A 20,259-nucleotide genomic window follows, 5' to 3' on the forward strand; every position below is an offset into this window, starting at 1 on the left:
GACCGGGGGGCAGGCGGGAGGTGGACGTGCGCGGAGCACCGAAGGAGTCCACGTGCTTGGCAGCTCGCCGGCCGGCTTGCCTTGCAGAGGAGTAGTGGGGGCACATCACTATCAAAGGCAGCAGTGTTTTCGGATGCCTCTGCCTTGGGTGGGGACTGATCAAGGTGCAACCAGAGCTTTAAGTGGCCATTTTAAAGATTTTATAAACGGCAGAAATTCTTAGTGGATCCACTGCCGCAGCCTGGGGCCTGGTGTGGATCCTCCTAACCAGAGGTGACCCTCCCTTGGGAATAATACTGCTGTCTTCTTCTCTGGCAGTCACATCATCTAAAAGTCTTCTTTCTTTGAGTGTAAAGGGACAGAAGCTACTTGATGTCCTCCTTCCTCAAGTGTTGTTTTGGGAGGAAAAGATACAAATATTCTATCTAATTCTGGTGAAATTGAAGCAAACTTGAGCAGAAACTCAGGAATGAATCTGAGAGCACCTTTATGAAATTAAAAAGGTCTAAAGAGCATCATTACCACTTTGACTGCTCCTGTTTGCCCTAAGGGTGACGGCCAATAATCTGATGTTGCTGCGGGAGCAAAATGTTCATGTTAGGGTCAAAGACCCCCCCCGTCTGATCTTGGTGAGAGACAATCCCAAACTGGTGGCAGTATCTTCGTTACCTTCAGTCTCAAAGGGTAGGAGAAACAACATGGAAATGTGGACACGAGATATTTTGTAATCAAGAAGTTTATATGGGAGGGAAAGGAAGAGTTAAATACACAAACTACAAGAGTAGCACTACCTTGTGTGCCTAACAGAAGCCAGCCTACAACAACCCCAAGTCTTGGAAGATGGCTCTGAAGATGTCCAGTCCCTATTTTTGGTTTGTTGCTGTCCATATGATAATATGTTAAGGATATAAGACGTAAACCGAGGGTATAGACTGTGGACAGGTGAATGTGATGTCGAATGAAGCGCTTCCAGTTCCCCCCAGGAAGGGACGTCGTCTTGTGCTGTTCTGCTTGCCCATGTGAACGCTGCCCGTGCTGCCAAAGCTGCTGCCCCCCGACGGAGGGAGCACCAAGCCTTGCTCCAGGCACACGCAGGTCGATGAACGGTTTCGACTCCCCATCAAAATTCAGACCTGAGCTCTCGGATCGCTGCGCTGAAGCTCCCTGCCAGACAGCACAGCGTCATGGCCCACCTGGGTGAAGGAGGCAGGTGAAATGGTACCCTCAGCAGAGACTGCAGCCAGGACAAAACCTGCCAGTCTCCAGGCACCACTGTACAGAGACGCTGCCTGCTGGGAGAGTACGTGGTGTTGGTTGTCCCTGCTGGTGTCACAGACAAGGGTGCTGCGTCAAAGCAGACTACTGAGAGCCCTGGAAGCATCGGGGATCTCATCTTCACTCCTGAGTTTGCTTCCAGCTGCTGTGGCACTGAACTGTTGTGCTAAGCCTCACGGATTTAACGAGCTGTAACGTTGCTCAAAAAGTTCCCGTTACCTGCTTCCCTGAGAGGACCCCTGCAGTCAGCTGCGCCGGCGGAGCGCAATGCTGCCGGCCTTCCCGGCGACGAGCGCTGCTGCCACCGGCGTTCCAGGGACGCGGCGCCCCTGACAGGAGGCTGAAGTGCCGTGGGCCCTGCAGCGCTGTCGGCTTCACCCGCTGCTAGCGGCACCTTCTCGTCACCGCGCGGAGGTGCCCATGGGCTAACAGCGCCGCCGTAAATGCGCTTGTCTCCGACTTGTAGAACAACTCGTTCAGCTTCCTCAGCTCCATGGTGGGTTGCCACCTTCCCTTCTTTAGTTCTAGAGAGTAACAGCTGTAAAATACCTTCCCTAGAGAGGAGGAACAGAGGCCCTACTTCTAGGTCTAGTTTATTGCCAGCCTTGTAGATCCTGTGTAGTGTGACTTGTGGCCAGTCTCTTGGACTCCCAAGAGGAGACTTTGGCAAGTATCAGATCATGCATAAGGTTTTGCAACGTCTTTCTAAGTAGATGCAAAGTTTTCATATAAAGTTTTAAGCGCTGCTGTAAAGAATCTGTTGAGAAGGTGGAATAGCATCTGTGAGAGCATAAAACCATCTTGTGAAGATGTAATTGGAAAAGGTGCTGAGACAAGTCCTGACCAGGACACGTTGGTCTCTTTTTTTGACATGAGCTGGAATTCAGTGCACGGAAGCATTCCCCCTTTGGGCTGTACTTGTATGAAGGGCCCTCTGCTAGAGGAACTGGATTGTGTGGCGCGTCCCATTGCTGTGAAGGAAACCCTTGGGCTGTGCTGAAGGAGCTTCTTTGAGTAGCCTCCTTGTCTCTCTCAGGTAAAACAGTTTGATTCACATTCAGACAAAATTATTGCTAAAATACAATAACATAGCAATCTATATCTCCTATATTTAATTAGATTGAAACATGGGTATTTTAAAGTGCCCTTGAGTACTAGGGGCATCAATAGCATTGTCTTTGAGGTTGTTGAAGATTTGAGAGTCAAGACCCAACTGAGGTGTCAGGGAATTCATAGGGAAAAAAAACCCGGCTGTATTTTTTTTTTTTCCTGAGGAGCCAGGTTTTATGTGTATATATATATTTATTTATATATGTATATTTATTATGTATATATTTATTATATATTGTAATATTATATATTGTATATATTTTTTAAATATTTATATATGTATTAATTATACTTCTCTGTCCTTTCTCATTATTTCCTTCCTTGTAGAAAAGAGATTGCAACAGCTTTTCAGGAGTTTGTGATTTTTGCGGCAGCTTCGCTGGCCTTGGCGGAGGGCTGCCGCCCGGGCGCCCCGGCGTGCCGCAGCCCTCACGTGCGAGGGACGCGCCCCAGCTGCGAGCGCGGGGACAGGCGCTCGTCGGTGAGCGTGCCCAGCCGTGGGCTCCCTGCTCCGATGTCTGCGCTGCTTCCTGCCCTCCGCTTCCAGAGCGGCTGGCCTTGCCTGCCGCAGACCTCTCTTTCTACGCCAAATCTGACTTGTTTTCCCTTTGTGTCACTCTTTGATCCCCTAAGTTTGGTTTCTGGTCTTTCTGGGTGATGAAGGCTCTGCTGCTGCTGGAGGCCGGCTGGGGACAGGGACGTGCTGTGGGGAGGCCAGGCTGAGAGCTGCCGTTCCTGCAGACCTCAGCTCTGCACCGTCCCCATCGTGGCAGCCCCCACCTGGAGCAGGGAAACAGAGCGTTCAAGGCGGACAAAGTCTTGTTCCTGGCTCTGCGCTGGGGTTGCCACGTGTCCTTGTTCAGCTTCACTTCTACATGGAAAAGCTGAGGTTCAGCTCCCAGCTCTCGTGGTGCACGGAAAGCTGCCGGTGTAGCGTGGCCACCCAGTGCGGAGCTGTGCTGACCCCAACACTGGGCAGGGCTGAGCACTGCCTTGGCATCGGGACAAACACAGAGCCGGCTCATGGGAAGCCCAAAGGGAGTGGGACCATGGCCGAGCAAACCTGTCCTGCTGCTCCTCAGCCATGTCCCGTAGCACAAAGCGTCAGAGAGCGAGTGCACGGACGAAGTTACGCAGACAAATGGAGCCCTGTGTGAAGCTCCTGCCTAACAATTCTGGCCCCATCGCCAGCTCCTAGCTATTGGGTTTGACTGCTCGCTCTGTGGGAACCGTGGGGCAGGAGAAGGAGGTGAAGCACCTGGGAGCACAGCAGGGTAAGAAAGAGCATCCCCTTACCAGCTTCTGAGCTTATACCTAAAAAGGGCTTAAACAGCTGCACTGGGCTTCCCTGGAAATGCTTTGGGTCCAGATCAGGCAGCAGAGGGAACAGGGATCCGCCTGGCACAAAAATCCTCGCAGCAGCTGGAAGCTCAGCCACAAACATGAGCCTGCTGTCGCACCTCGCTGGCGCACCAGGCCAGGTAAGCGGGTATCCTCGAGGCGTGACGGCCTCGGCACCTGCCTACACACAGGTACCAGGCCAAATCATTGTGGTGGGCAAAGCCAGCAAGCCGACAAGACGCAACTCACCTTTCACCAGGTCCTGGTGAACCTTGGCAAGAGGACTGCTGTTTCTTACCATCTCCACAACAAGGACATCAAAATTCACAACAGCCTAAATTAGAGCGGTTGTGTTTAGGTACCGGACCAGTGCTGATGGGGTTTACATGGCTCTGGCTCTCGTCTCCTCACAGGCTGTGTGCTCAAGGTGTTTCTGAGCACGCCATTCTGTGCGCTGGGCACTTTAGCCCCCTATAATCCCTCTCACTCACCAGCAAAAAGACTCTCATGTTGCCGAATTTATTTACGAGGGTGGCATTTAGCAAGCAACAACTGAGAAATAGCACAGGGCTGCAAGGAAAAGACACCGGTGCCCAGCGCTGCCCCAGCTGGAGGCTGCGTCTTGCACCGAAATGTGTCACAGCCCAGTGGGCAGGTGCACAGTGCTGCGCAGGCACAGACCCAGTAAATGAGGGAGTACTTACAGATCAGCAGTATTTAATACTTAATATTTAATAACCCAGCCATTGGGGTTTGATACCCTGCTCCGAGCCCTTTGTCCCTTGGGTAGCTGCAGCTCACGGGTAGCGAGCAGTTACACTGACTTGGGTCATAAATCTTGATTTACAAGTGGGGAAGGAGTCTTGTTCCCTGCTGTTCAAAAATACCTATTTTGTTTATTTTAATGCACAAGTTTAAATACTTCAGTTCGCATGCTTCTGAACGGCCTGCCAGCCATGAAGCGTAGGCCTTTGTATGTGCAAATCGGTTACAGAAAGCAGAACAGGTTCTGATGCATGGAAAAAGACTTCCCACCTCGGAGCAGAGAGTGTGGTTTGCCATCACTGGGCTCCCGCCAGCTTCTGCTGCCTGCACCCCGACGCTGGCAGCGTAGCAAGGATGGTGGTGAGGGCTCTGCAGTAAATCAGCTCTTTGGCCAGAGAAGCAACCGTGCCGTGATGACGCCCATCTCGTAGCACCTCTTACCGTTGCCCTTGGGGTGCCAGCACCTGTTCAGCCGGGAGCTGGCTTCTCTAAAAATCTCTCGAGGGGCACAAAAGAACAGTAGTGCAAAGCCCTGTTCCATGGCATGCGCTGTTCCCTAGCCACTAGCCTTCCTTTCAGTAGTTACAGAAAGAAAATTGCTAACTCTCTACTTGTGTTAAAAACAGGGATTTGTATGCATGAGCAAATCAGTCACTGCAAGCCTGGCTACCTCGTGTGTACAGGATATAAATGGTTGGCCTTGATCTTAAAGGTCTTTTCCAACCTAAATGATTCCATGATTCTGTTTTCACTCTGCCATTTGCTGTGTTGGGACCACGCTTCACCTGGCTGCTCCCGCCACTTGAAAACCAATGTTCTCCTCCTGAAGCGGGTTTTTGTAGTGTTGGTGGTTTCGGTTTGTTTGGGTTTTTTTAACAAAAAAAGGTGGATCTCAATGCTGAGGAGGTGAGTGACAAGCCCGGGAGAGAACCGCTGAGCTGCGATTTGGGTCTCCCTGCCACAAAACCAAGTACGTTATTCAAGACTCTCTTGCGCTCTTCTAAAGAGAAAATGCTTTATTCTCAAAAGGATGCGAAACCCAATAGCAACAGAACAGCCGTGACACTGCAGCTGTTCAGGGCTGCAGAGCTTCCTCTCTCTGGCCCTGAAGAGGTTCCCCAGATGGAGCCAAGAGGGACAAGTTTAGACAGCCCTTACCTGGCAACTGAGTGGTTTTAGCCCCTCAGAGTAGTCCCTTCCACACCCCCAAATCTTTCAGCAGACTAATGCTGCCCCAAAAGCAGAGCAGGTTTTGAAGCCTGGTGGCCTTGGCTTGTGCTGTCCAGGCCAAATCAGCAGCCTGGTCCCTAACAAGTTGTTTGGTTTGATTTTTGTAAGTTCTGTGTCTTTAGAAATTGTCCCACCTGTCAGCGGGCCTCCCTCCAATACCGCCTCAACCAAGGAGCCAACGTCAGTGAAATCTGGCGGCAGGGATGGCACCAAAACGACTGCGCGTACTGCTCGCCTGCTGGTGGCCTTACAGGCAAGCGGCTCGCATGTCGCTGAGCTTTTTTTTTTGCTCAGCTTCATGGACCGTTTTTCTTACATTTGAGAGCTGCTAACTTTTTTGAAGAAGAAGAATAAATATGTATTTGTCTATTTATTTGACATCTTTCAACTATTAAAACAATAAATGTTTCAGCTGCTTCTTCATTCCCTTGTACTTAAAAAAAATTATTATTTATTTAATGTTGGAAGCTGAGGCCAAAAGTTCATGAGATGGTCGCGAGTAGCATCGGACAGACAAGGTTTTGCAGGTAGTACAGCTGACCTGATACTTAAGTAATAGGTGTAGTCAAGATTTAGTGCCTAAAACTTCAGGGGCCTGCTACCCATAGCGCAGGGTGATGGCAAGTGCTGCATCAATTCCTGTTCAATGGCTTCTGCTTCAGGGGTTCGTTTGGGAGCGAGGCGGCCCCGGGAGAAACGTGGACAACCCTGAGAGCGGGGCCCTTGACCACCTGCCTGTCGCGAGTGAGGGCAGTGGGGCTGGTGGCCAGGATCTGCTGCGAGCCTGCGCCCGGCCTGGCGGCAGTTTCAGGAATGCAGGACTTCAAGAAAGTGTCGTCTTCTCCCTTGGGGATCATGGACTGGGATGAGCTTAAATAAAAACTTTAAAAAAGCAGCTGCTGGTATGTGACAATGCCTGGGAACATGCTGGGACATTGTTGGAGATCAGTGTCAAGCGATACTAGAGGGGTACCTCCCGAAGAGTGTTTGGGGTAGGTTGGGGGTGTCTAAGTGCGCAGCCAGCCACAGCTTACAGTCTGCCGTAAACTGAAGAGATCAGACTCAGTCACCCACAGACAGCGAAAACCCATTTGTTGCCGAGTATTTCGTAAGGGCTGAGTTCAAGCTTTCTAGCAAAACCTGCCCTCTTATTACGGTCTATTGAAGAGAGACGTACTCACGATTCGCTCTTTGCTTTAGAAGATGGGTGACTTCGCGGCAAAGTGCTGATTTTTCAGATCAGGGGTGTTTGCTATTTAACCTCTTGCTGACCGCCTGCGAGACAGGCGGTGCACAGCTGGCTGCAGCTGGTGACGGCTCCCCCCCGCCAGCCGGGTGACGGCCTCGCTGCAAACACTGCTGCCCTTCGCCACCCAGAACGCCTCGACAGGGGTAATTTTAGCTTCCTGAGCTGCTGACCTCTGTCATTTCTACCTCAAACTGAGTTAACCTCTGTTTCAGCTGACATCCAAGCTGGGAGGTATTATCAGAAAAGGCATCTTCCTGGACTGCTGGACCACTTTTAGGTTTCTAGTTTAATTGCTAGGGATTGATTAAAACTGTCCTAAAATTAACTGTGATACTGTATACCCAGCTATGAAAACCCATTTGTCTGTTTCCTCATGGATAAATCATTAGTCAAGAACCCTCCATTTAAAAATCTCATCTTGTAAAGCCTTTTTGTCTTTTAATAATGTCTGATTGTCTCCTAAATTTACTAAATTATGTTTTTATTATGATTTACTGCTGCAAAGATTCTGATTTTTATCTTCAGAGTCAAAAACAAACTATACGATTGAGAGACGGACTTTAGCAGTCAAGACTGCTGCTTACAAGATATCTAAAGAGCTTTTAATACTTGGGGGTTTTGCTGGCACAGAGAAAGATTTCACTTCATCAAGAGCTTTTCTGATGGGGTGGCTTTTGACATTGGCTCTTACTCAACTACAGTGTTCAAGCAACTAAGACTATTTTAAAATTAGTTGGTTTTTATGCTTTCTTTTAGCAAAAGACCTTTTTCCTAATCTGTGCATTACTAATACAATCCTCCAATTTACTTATTCTTATTAAAACACTCTGAACTCTATTAAATGAAAATCAATTAAGTTTTCTAAACCATGTCAGTAAGTTGCACACATACAATGAACCTTCTCTGAACATACTAAACTGCAGTGGAGAAAATAAGAAGATTGAAATCACTAACACAGAAATTAGTGAATGTGAATACCTTGCCACCGTGACTGAAGAATGAAATTGGCACTTTGTTGATTAAGTACAATCACAGAATCACAGGATGTCCTGAGTTGGAAGGGACCCACAAGGATCATCGAGTCCAACTCCTGTCCCTGCCTAGGACAACCCCAAAATTCACACCATATGTCTGAGGGCGTTGTCCAAATGCTTCCTGAATGTCGTCAGGCTTGGCGCCGCGACTGCCTCCCTGGGAGCCTGTTCCAGTGCTCCACCACCCTCTGGGTGAAGAACCTTTTCCTAATGTCCAGCCTAAGCCTCCCCTGGCATACCTTCCTGCGTTCCCTCGGGTCCCATCACTGGTAGCCAGGGAGAAGAGATCAGCGCCTGCCCCTCCTCTTCCCCTTGTGAGGAAGCTGTAGACCGCGATGAGGTCTCTCCTCAGTCTCCTCCACTCCAGGCTGAACAGACCAAGTGACTTCAGCTGCTCCTCGTACGGCTTCCCCTCTAAACCCTTCACCATCTTCGTGGCTCTCCTCTGGACACTCTCTAGTAGCTTTGTGTCCTTTTTGTACTGTGGCGCCCAGAACTGCACACAGCGCTCAGGGTGAGGCCGCACCAGTGCGGAGCAGAGCGGGGCAACCACCTCCCTCGACCGGCTGGCAATGCAGTGCCTGATGCACCCCAGGGCACGGTTGGCCTCCTGGCTGCCAGGGCACACTGTTGTAAATCCACTGTTGTAAATCGATTATGCATAGATCAGATGAGCAAGAGATCTCTCTTGAAGACATGACAATCTCATAAAAAGAGGACATTTAAAAACAAAAAACATCAATTGCACTGACAGTGCAATTATAAGCCTAAAGAGTGTAGAACCAGAAAAGAGAATCCATAATGGTACTTTTCAAGAAAAAAAACCTTTATTTTTTTAATTAATACACACCTGAGAAAAATTTTCATTAGAACAACATTCTTAATGATATTTCTGCAGTGCTAGTCAGTTAGATATACATTTATATCACATGTGCAAAGAAGGCACTGGGGTATTTGAAAAATTTACAAGTTTCATCTTGAAAAAAGGAGCTTTGTCAGAATCAAATATAAACCATAGGTACGGCCTAAAACAATAAAAAAAAATCATACTGGTCCACAAATGGTTTTACTTTTACCTTTATAAATATGTCTGTAAACAGAAATAGCTGGTGTTTTAAATAATCTGATTACAAAACTCAGAGTTAAATATTTTTATTGCTAAGTGCAGCCACTTGTTCTGTTTACCACTCACTTCAAAAGCCATGCAAACCAGCAGTCCTTCCACACACACAGGAAAAAAATAATTCTCTGTGCACTAAAAATTACCCGCTTGTTAATAATTTTAAAAACATACCCATTTATTTAATAATTAATTAAAAGTCTTCCATGACAAGCTAATACGTTATTCATTCACCTTTGCTGCTAAGCTGTACTGCACCAAAAATATTTAAATCCGTTTTGTATAGACCAGGGATAGTGAAGAAACAGATGGCCTGTAATAGTTTATCTGAAAAATGTTAATACTTTTTGTAAACTCATTTTAGCAAAGCTATTGCTAACTGACCCGTTTATCTTGAAGACACTTCTTTATCACAAGAACATACAACTCACAAAATGATATAATAAGTGATGACCAAGTGTATTATCTATTGTACCATCAAGATATTTCACATTATATAGAATGTAAAATATATTTTTTATATATATAATTAACAGTGTAAATAAAATCAGTATGCCAAATAACATGAACTCTGTTACTAAACACAAATACATGCATTAAATTCTAGATATTAAAAATGTATACAACTACAAGAAAAAAAGAGCAGCAAGTTTTAAATGTGCATATGCTGTCAAAATAAAATAGAATTTAAACAGTCTGGGTAAAGACCCACTCCAACCCATGCAAGTCTGCAGAGTTCATACATCCATCTTATAAACATGAACTACAGGCATGCAACTAATAAATTTTAACTTCTTAAAGTTCATAAACCTTTTTAAGGCTCTCAAGATCTTCCAAAGAGTACTGATGATTCTGATTTTCTGCAAGTAAATCAAACAGTTGCTGAACCTGTTCTTTTTCGTTTTTGCTAAGAAGGGCCAGCACCACCTGAAAAAACAGATTATTTTATAATCAGCACAGGTTGATTGAAATCATAGTATTTGACAGAGATACAAAATCAGTGTATCATTTCCTTTTAAGATATGAAAATTTCATTTACGTTTCGGTTCAACTTAAGTATGCATTCAATCTAGGTTCTTACCTTAAACCTTTCTGCTTTACTCAAGTAGAAAAGGTGCTGATATACAAGGTCAGGATCTTTTCCAAGTACGTAATATTCCAACGACTGGATAAAGATCAAAAGGATTTCTCCTTCAAGTTTGTTACTTAGCAGCACTGGCAATTTTTTTGGATCGGTAATTGTTAAAAGATCTGCACAAGCAGCTTTATCCTTATTGGTATTCACTGCATTTATAATCTGACCAAAGTCATAAGCATGAGATGGTTCAGAAACGTGCAGTTTCTCAGAGCTCTGTGGTGGCACACACTTTTGAACTGCTTCCTTAGAAGTAACATGATCAGTCACATCATCTTCTGATGTAGCAAACTGCCTCTCTTCCTGTTCATCAGATTCAGTCACCTTCACAAAAACAATGGCAACAAATCGTTTTAGTGTGGACATACAGACAACCTTAAGCTTCATAAACTGAATGCATATACCCATCAATAATGTCACTAAATTAAAGTTAGCATTTTACTCTTCATAGAAGAAAGGCACCTATGTTCTTTTATGCCGTACTTCCCCCCAAGAATAGCACCTCTCTGATTCATCTTTAAAGGTTTGTAGTCAAAAGTGCATATTTCACGTTTCCTTTCACTGCTTGGCACTCCGCTGTAGAAAGACAACTGACCACCACTGGGAGAAAGCTAAGGAGGACTGTATACATATAGTAAATGTGAAGTTACAGACAACAAGCAGAACTGAAGTCAAGTCACCAGATACCAACGTTTCATTTCACTGCTGTGCCTTCAGAATAGTACAGGCACACGGCAGCTGTATCAGGTTGCTGTTCGGAGTCTCGCTGTGGAAGAGGAAAGCTCAGCGTGGTCTAACTGCCTGAATACCCACTTAACTTCTCCACAGTTTGCAGCCTGTATCGAGTTTCATGAATCGGTCGCTAGAAAACTAACCAGGGTTCAACTGCATTTGCTAAAATCCATTTCAAGCTATCAAGAGTTGTGGAATTAGTGTGAACTGACTAAAAATCATTGAATGGGATCTCTTCAACAGATGCCAAGTTTTTCACAAAGTCCGAAGATGCCATATTGCATAGTACAGTGTTGCGCTGGGAGCTAGATGACTCATTTTGGGAAAATACTGCATTGGGCTTACAGACGTTTTGTTCTATTTTTTCAACAACCCTTATTATCAAGAGAGAAATCTTTATGGTCTTATATATAATTATAGCTTAATTAAAATGGAATAATAATAAATCCCAGTTTCCAATCAAAATTTTCTTACTTTTATTTGCAGTCTGTTTTCATAGAACTACCTTGTACTAGGGCAGATTAAGACAGGGAAGGCTCTCTGAGGGGGCAGCTGTAATTATGATAGCAAACATAAATGCTTCCTGCCCCACCCCTGGAAAAATTACCACTGCCAGTAATGTAGTCAGCTGGTCTCTGAACAATGCAGTCACTTCCCAAGCCTCCTCTAAACACTTTCCAGGTCCCTTTGTTTGTCACAACTCAGAGCTTAACTAACACTATACCCGGCTTACGCCAGTTACATAAAATCCCATGAACTCGTGACAATGTGAAGTGTTTCAATAAAACAAGATGTTTCTATATTAATAACTGCAGTTTCCATTATACCACCATTTCGAAATTACATGGTCAAACTACAGTATCACTGTATAATACTGTACAGACTGGTAAACTATGTATTTTAACGATATATTTTAAACTGAAAAGGGACACCCCCATCCCCCCTCTTCTTAAAGGACCAGCAAAGTTACAATCCAAAAATATCAGACGACTGAGAATATCCTTTCATCGCCTAATTCCACCCAGAACTCTGCAAGGCTAACATTTTGGTCCAGTACCTAACACTACATCATGTATTTCTTTTATAAGATCCTACAGATATTTTACCCGTACTCTTGCTCTTTAAGGCAAAATTTCATTCTTCAGACCAGTAACTTTACTACTAACACAAGAACACCCAGCACTCCTGCTGACAACGAACCTTTGCCAGCACCGCCCCAGGGGCTTCCCCAGTAGCACAGACTTTAAAAGCAAACCTGCTATTTGACAGCTGTATTCTATGAAATGATTTTTGTTTACAAGGAGCGTATCCTCAAGTTTAGTGCCATCTAAATGTACTTTCTCCCATTTCTGCTGTGGTTCTGAATACACTTCAAAGCAGTCCAAGCTTTACTACAGAACCTAACGGATGCCAAACACATCATATGCAAGAATCCTCCAATATGCTCTCAAAATAACACGGAAAATACAACCTCTCCCAAGAAAAGTGTAGAGCTAACAAGTGCAAAACAAAAGCTTTAATATTCATGTATGGCTTCTGTACTGCCTGCTTTTAAAAAATGAACAGGTATACCTCTTGTATGGTGATTTTCTTCCTTTGCTTTTGCTGATTGCCAACTACAGCACTGCTGTCAAGGTTAAGCAGTTGGGTTACCTCCTCTAGTTCCTTCTTTGCTTCAAGAACATTTGGATCTATTAGAAGTACTCTGTTGAAATCATCAACACTGGCTTGATAATTCTGTAAGTAGAAGGGAAAATATTTTTTTTCATAAACACACCATTAGAAAAATAAATTAGAACTACCATACTGTCCTTTACAATTAAGAAAAATAAAAATGCTAGGATCTCGACATTAAGTAGAGAAAAATAATCTAAATACAGACAGTGTAATTTCATTAGAGGGAAAAAAGGAAACTGAGGATGAGTTTGCATTAGTATTTTGCGACTAAATACTTCCGTATTAAACATGTAATATGAAATCATTTATTCTGAGAAACATATTCCCTGTACCAGACAATAGATTATTGAAGATTGCTGCTTTTAAGCATAATTGCTTACAGTGTAACACTTCCTCAAGATTAATATAATGCGAGTCCATGAACAGTTTGCATACTTGCTTCGCCAATAGAAGAGAGTTAAACTAAGCTTAGATTAAAAATATACCTAATCTTCCTGGGCTTCAATCCAACAGACCATGTCTTACAGTTAAAGAAGGGAAATTTTTGGTTATACCTGAAAAGACTTGGATTACATTATGAACTCTTGAGATAAACACCAGGATTAGAAGGACAAACACAGTGACAGAGAGTCATTAAGACACAGTTCCTCAATCATCAGTCTTGTGATTTGTTTAATGTTTTTATTTCAATGACCTTAGGAATTATGATTTTTTTAGACTAAATTTTCTGGAGAGACAAAGTTAATAGCATCAATTCTGAGGAAGACTGGAATATCACACAGGAAAATCAAGACACCTTGAGGGCTGAAGTATCAAAAATAAGGATGAAACGTAACAGTAAACAGTCAAAGACCATGCAGACAGTAAAAGATCCACATAATTCTTTTGTGTGAGGGCCCCAATATTTCTGCTGTTCCCAAGCAGTATCATAAGGTTACTGTAAAAGTCATTCATATTATCATGAAAAAAATCCTCATGTACCAGCCGAGGTATTTCCTCAGCATCTCAACTGTAATAAAAGCACCGGTGTACAAGTCACTCATACTCTCTTTCCTATGTGGACTATTTTGTTCAATACCAATGACCACGATTCAAGGTGCAGAGACACTGCAGTAAGTCTGTAAGTGAACTGAAGTCTGCTGTATCATGAAAGAAGAGAACTAGAATTATTTAGCCTTAGCAAATGAATGCAGAAAGGAGGCAGATTGCTTTAATCAAAAAACAGCTACTAATTAGGCTAAAGCATTTGAATTACAGATGTGAAGATTCACAACTACAGAGAAATGAGATTCTGGAAGAGACTTCTGAAAATGATCACAAGGGCCAGCAAACAACCAGCCCTCCTGGATTTACAACGGCAGCCTGCCAGACTTCTCAACAAAAATCATACAATATGGTGGTACCCAAAGTAAGAGACTGTACTATCAGGTGTAGAAGATGTGGTCTGGGGTCCTGTGTCCTATGTTATAAGCCTAATTCATCACACCAGCATGACTTTTTCCTGATCTTCCCTTAACTACATCTCAGTAAATCTATAAAAAACCCTCATGTACTACATTAAACTCCACTGCAGCTTTTGTGGTTAAATATCTGGATATTTATATGCAAATAACACTTCCCAGCTTAGTTAGGTTTTTAACAAACTACATGCTTTTAGCTCTTAAAATCTTTCATTGCAGAGTCATTTGTTAACCTCAAATCATTTCTGTTGCTTTCTCTGGTTTTACGAATTCCTCAATTCCTGGAATTGGCAATAATGAGGCATTAAATCCAACCACAACAAAACATTTTGGAAGTCCCCAGCTCAGACTGTTCTGAAGGAATCCATGAACAGTTATGTTTCAGGTTATGTCTTCAATAATACAAAAATAGGGTTTTTTTTCCTAGGATATTCAAAAAAGGTGTTATTTCACCAATTCTTGACATTCTTCACTAGTGTGTAATTCCCGTTTTTTTTTTTAACTGGTAAAATCACTAAATACCTTTTCTCATATTTATACTATTTTTTTATCAACTTCAACAACATAAGGTTACAGATGATTAATACCAGGTAGCTTGGTACAGTTACAGAAAAGATTTTACACAAAATTTAAGACTTTTCACCTTCTCTGAAAATTAATCAAAGGAAACTCTCAAAATTTCATAGCTACTGTAACAGAGGAACAAATTTATCATTAAAAAAAAGATCGCATGGTTCTTAAAGACTTGCATTTGGAATTTTAAGACAGGATGAGAACAGGTTAGTATACTGCTATGCACAAACAGGTTGTCCTCAGGTGATTTGTAAGCTGAGAGACAACCACGCAATTTTTTGTTAAGGCATCAAACACAATGTAGGTCTGAGGTAAGTAGTCATTTGATGGACACTGCTGGAACTTGATGGATGCTTGGAGTGATCACCTCCAGATATAAAGAGCGACATGGGAGAAAGCACTTAATATGCTTGTTTAAAGACACTTGTAAAATTTAATACAAAGTAGATGATTATAGCTGCCATCATGAGCCAACAGAAGTGAGAAGCTGATCATCCAACACAAGGTAAGAGCTGACAGGTAGGGTAAGGATTGCTATAAAAGAATTGTAGAGGCCAATTGACATCACTGAAGAAGGGGAACCAACAGAGGGACGGACAAAAGGAACGACATGGTTCAAGTGATAGAACACGAGATTAGCAGTCACATTCAGGATGAATAAGCCTGCATTTATGAAGATAAGGTAAAAGGATACTCAAAAAAACTACATGTAAGATGAGCACAGTACAGACAACACCACCACTGTGCAGATGGAAAGGAAAAGGTTGAGTCCCCGCCCTGTCCACAGAGTGAGAAAGTAGATTACTGACAAAGGTTCATAACGTGTTTGGGGAAGGTAGAGAGCAAGAAGGAAGATAATTAAACCCCTGGTTTAGTATGACAAGCACTCAAATATGAGCAGATGCCAAAAGACAGCTTGCGATTTTAGTCTGGACAGATGAAGACAAGACTTGGAGAGAATCCATTTGTCATCAGCAAAGATATAGTAAACACCTTGACAGAAAAAACAGATTGAGATACCCAGAAGAATGTTAGAGCAGAACTGAAACTTGCTTAACCAATCTCCAGTCAAACCTCATTTATTCCAACATTCTTGTATTTTCTCAAATTATTAAAAGTCAACATGCAGGGTTTTATGTTGCAAAAAATTTTAGGTTTTATATTCTTTTTATATATATATTTAATATTATAATATTTATATATTATTTATATTTTATGCATGCCTAATGCTCTACAAAGTAATAAATCATCAGCACTGCATACTTTGTTTGCATTCACCCATCGACTGCAACTACCTGATTGCCTTTGAAGAGGATAAGCAAATTTAGAAGTGCTTAAGAATACCTAACGTGTTCTTTTTCCTCACCTGTAATCCTTTGTACGCTAGTGCTCTTCTATAAAAAGCTTTAATATTAGAATCTTCTATCTGAAGAACATGATCACAATCCTGCTTAGCCTCTTCATATTTATACAGTTTCAAGTAACAGAGAGCTCTAACACAGAAAAACAGAATACACTGCAATGTAAGTAAATTCTACAGTGCGATAGTGCCAACAGTATCTGACTCATAAATGTTAATTACAATACTTCACACAACTCAGTCTCAATGTGGTATTTTTTAAAGTGCATCAAAACCAGTAAGTATTAATAACATCACCAGATGGATTTAGAGGGGGCTAATTCCTGCAATAAAAGTTAAAATTCAAGTATGATTAATGCTTGAAGTTAGGCAGATATGTAAGTATTTTAGAAGTAAAGCCTATGTTAGTATAATATGGTAGTATAGTAGCGGATACAGTATGGATTTTAGAGCCATTCTGGGTAAAATAGTGCACTAGATTAAATAAGCAATACTGCTTTCTGCACCTAATTATTACTTGGAAGTCTCCTATTGAAGTACTGGCCTAATCAAATCCTTCTTAGTTTGTGAAAGCTGGTAAGATTACAGCATAAAGAATTATGCTGCAGAATTAGGTCAACTTTTAAAATAATGCTGTTGTATGACCATGTTCCTACTTTTATTTTTGCAAAATGTACCTTTCTCTGAACTATTACTCTTCGTATTTGAGATACTGCTACCGCACGTTAGTTTTTAACTAAAATCACACCAGTCTTCCTAAAAAATGCTGCAAAATGCTATGCTAACGATAACTTTTACTATTGCTTACTCTATTTATATAAAGATTTAAAGATATATATCAGTGACATTAATTCTTGCTCCCCTTGGAAAATAATGCAGTTTAACAAAAAATCAATTTTGTTATGAAAAACTCACATCAAGTGGAAAAAAAAAAAAAAAATCCTTTTTTTACAACAGTAACTGAAGTGAGGCAAAATCTCTATTAGCAGTGAGAAAATATAACTATTGTGATCCCATGAATTGAGGTTAGATTTTGGATCTTTACCTGTTAGTGTAGATTGTACATTCCTTGGTATTTAACTTCATGCATTCGCTGTACTTATTTACAGCTTCTTCATATTTACCCTTTTTCACAAAATCATTCCCTTCATTTTTTAATGTCTGGAACTTCTCCTCAGCTTTCTCACCTGCATTACAAAAAGGATCACAGTGTTACATAAGAAGGTCAGTTCATTAAGGGTAGTTGAATAATCTACCCAGACTAAGAATAAATGCCTGGCATCTGAAGTATCTTATCAATCTGCACATTGCCATTTATGTCCCAGATCTCCCTGCTGCTCTAAGAAAGGTGTAATTGGCACAACACATACTTCCCCATGCACCAGGGTAACTATTTTGCTGAAAATAATGGGAATGCAATAGACAGCTCTACACTTTCACCTCCTTCTGTCTACCCCTTCTGTGCAGTAGAGGCGGACTATGTATCTCCACTGGAATAACCGGTTTTATTTACAATGGTGGAGATTTAATGAGTAGGATTAAAGGCCTTCTAGATCTCCACCGTCACACCAAGGTGGCCATAATTTGATCTAATATTCTTTCTGCAAGCAATTATCTATCACAATTGCTATGCTAAACTGACAATGACAAACAAATCATCACATCAGTAGGGGTTAGCAATAAATCAGTAATATTCTGTTAATAACTACATATAAAAGATGTTTCAAGGAACCTGAAAACACCTAACTATACTTTTTTAAAATAATGTTGTGTTCTTCCATAATTGTCTGTACTTCTAAACTCCACATCATTTGTTGCATGTGCTTCTGGGTTAGACCAGTAACATAGTTCTAAGCCAATCATAATGGAAAAATCTGCTTTTTGTACCTTGCTAAAGAATATGAGCCCCTTGCCAAGCCGCAGTTTTTAAACACTGTATATAACCAGCTAAGTTTAACCAATAATTAAACTCAGAGAGTTTTTCTATAAAAACATGGCAGTCTCCTATGCCAGAAAACTACACGTGGACTTGGGGAAAAAAATTAAGTAACAACGTGAAACCAGAACAGACTTATGCAAGAAACACAACTAAATTATAACTCAAGTTGTAAGACACAAAAAAACAGGAGACAAGTTTTGCAAAAAAGTGACAACCAACAGTAAGGTTTAACTACTGACTGAATATCATTGCTGGCGTGCTTCTGGCACCAGCTATCACTGTCAGGTCCCACTGATTTAGTACAGGCCCCAGAAGGCAACCACAACCTTACAGTCAGCCTTCAGCGAAGAAAACGCTTACACAGTCTTCATTTAATATTTCTAAAAACAAAGCCTAACCAAAGCCTATTCTATTTGAAATAGATCAAGACGTGTTTTGCATCAAAATGCCACAGAGCACACTTGATGAGGACAGTGATGGCCAGTTTCGTTAACTTTTGTAACAGGCTAAACATGATTGCTAGTGGTCTCAAGAGCTGCTTATCTGTGTACTTTTCACCACGATGATCTTCAAATTCTCTCTCTTTGTAGCTTTGTTAAGCTACACAAGGTTATACAGATCCAAATTTTCTACTTAAAAGGTTTAAATAGGTTGGTTATACATTGAAATAAAAATCCAACAAGCTGTATTCTTTAATGACAGAAAAAGCCTGGAGTACAATCAGTCCAACAAAAAGCAATTTTCAAGCTAAGCATTTATGTTTAGTAGCACAATTGTGCAAGGTATCAGTTTTCTACTTCGTTTAAAAAACCCAGAAGTTAAACCCAATTGCTGCCCAATCCTTAAGAATGATGAATCAGTGATGACATGTACTGACAACAACTGTAATGAAAATACTTGTCACTGGACATTTTAAAAAGTAGAGTAAAATTTTTATCTATTTAATTGAGCTTAAATTACACATCAACATGCCTCATGCTTCTTAAATGAAAAACAATTTTCTGTAGCATTACTGAAGTTTATTATGCACTACTATTCAAATCGTATATAAACCACACCATTACAAGTTTCTAGAACTATGTCTTATTCTCGAGAAAAATATCCAATTCTCATAAACACATGTATTTTTAAGTTGCCCGTTGTTTTACATCAGGTACAAATAAATTCAATGCGATGTGAAAGATCATTTTAAAGTCATTAAATCTGCAGTGCGGATTATCTGAGGATATGCATTATTGCAGTAATGCATTATGGACAGGTAACCCTATTGCTGCTACATATTTGGCCAGCAACCCAGTTACGTACTGCAGCCTCCCTTGTGTTAATCAAGGGGAGATTATCTTCAGCACCACTTTTCTTTATATTGAAATAAACCCAAAGGGGAACCAATTAATAGTCAAGTAAGAGTAAAAAATGATACAGTTAGGGCTTATGCAAGAAGAATATTTAATGTCAATAAAAACTGAATTGGAACGGTTCCTTCACCTGATGTACTGGAGGAGAAAAACAGAAATAATTACAATTATTTTCTTATTTTGTATATGTATTTGCATTAGTTATACATACAATTCATCTGCAACTGTTCTTCTCTGTTGATATCTGTAGTACTTCTTGGCTTATTCTCTGAAGTAAAGTTTCCTCCATCCCACCTGTGTAGCTGAGCAGCAACTGGTACAACTGGAATTGGTGGCAGTTTCTCCCTCCAACTGGGACCATCCTGATCTATTAAAGTCTTTGTTATTCTGAAAGAGAAAAGCCCCACTAACATGACTTTTCATACATTTAACTCACACTTTAATAACTTACACCCAAATTAAATAATGCGATGTTCAATTTTTCAAAAAACTGAACAATTATCAATAAGACTAATTTAAAAAAAGATTGTCACGGCAGTCAACAGTATCGCACTCATTTAAGATTTAGACTTTTTCCCCTTTTTAGAGTATTTATGCTAGCATTTAGAAAACAAGAAGCTGACTTCAGTATGATCTGTAAATATTCAAGCAAATGACTGATTTTGCAAATAAGTTCTAAATGCTGCCTACCACATGCAATAAGGAAATAGGGGAAAAAATGGATGTATGTATTTTGTTTACTTTTCTCAGCTGTTCATAGGTGTTATTTGTAACAAGTGTAGATTATAACATCCTCAGACAAAGTGTGGTACCTGAATTTGCCAATGTCAAATGAAACCTCTTACACAACAATTCTCTGAAGAACCAATGCAGGTCACAAAAAGTAGGTATTAAGTTACATTTT

At 41.5% G+C, this 20,259-nt stretch overlaps 1 protein-coding gene across 8 annotated transcripts in view; it reads right to left on the bottom strand.

The window, feature by feature from the left end:
* Positions 1 to 8,809: 8,809 nt before the first annotated feature.
* Positions 8,810 to 20,259, bottom strand: part of SPAG1 (sperm associated antigen 1) — a 46,389-nt gene continuing 34,939 nt past the window's right edge. For all 8 annotated transcript variants that reach the window (XM_087748911.1, XM_087748919.1, XM_087748939.1 and 5 more), the window contains 6 exons: positions 19,567 to 19,742; positions 17,107 to 17,248; positions 16,068 to 16,194; positions 12,564 to 12,728; positions 10,206 to 10,583; positions 8,810 to 10,051 (listed from right to left, as the gene is read on the bottom strand). In XM_087748911.1, coding sequence (XP_087605037.1) covers positions 9,920 to 10,051; positions 10,206 to 10,583; positions 12,564 to 12,728; positions 16,068 to 16,194; positions 17,107 to 17,248; positions 19,567 to 19,742 — 1,120 coding nt within the window. In that variant the 3' untranslated portion in view covers positions 8,810 to 9,919. The remainder of the gene's footprint in view (positions 10,052 to 10,205; positions 10,584 to 12,563; positions 12,729 to 16,067; positions 16,195 to 17,106; positions 17,249 to 19,566; positions 19,743 to 20,259) is intronic.

The sequence above is a fragment of the Nipponia nippon genome, unplaced genomic scaffold, assembly GCF_047370975.1.
Source record: "Nipponia nippon isolate SJK-2023a ecotype South Korea unplaced genomic scaffold, ASM4737097v1 scaffold_1, whole genome shotgun sequence".
Taxonomy (NCBI): Eukaryota; Metazoa; Chordata; class Aves; order Pelecaniformes; family Threskiornithidae; genus Nipponia; species Nipponia nippon.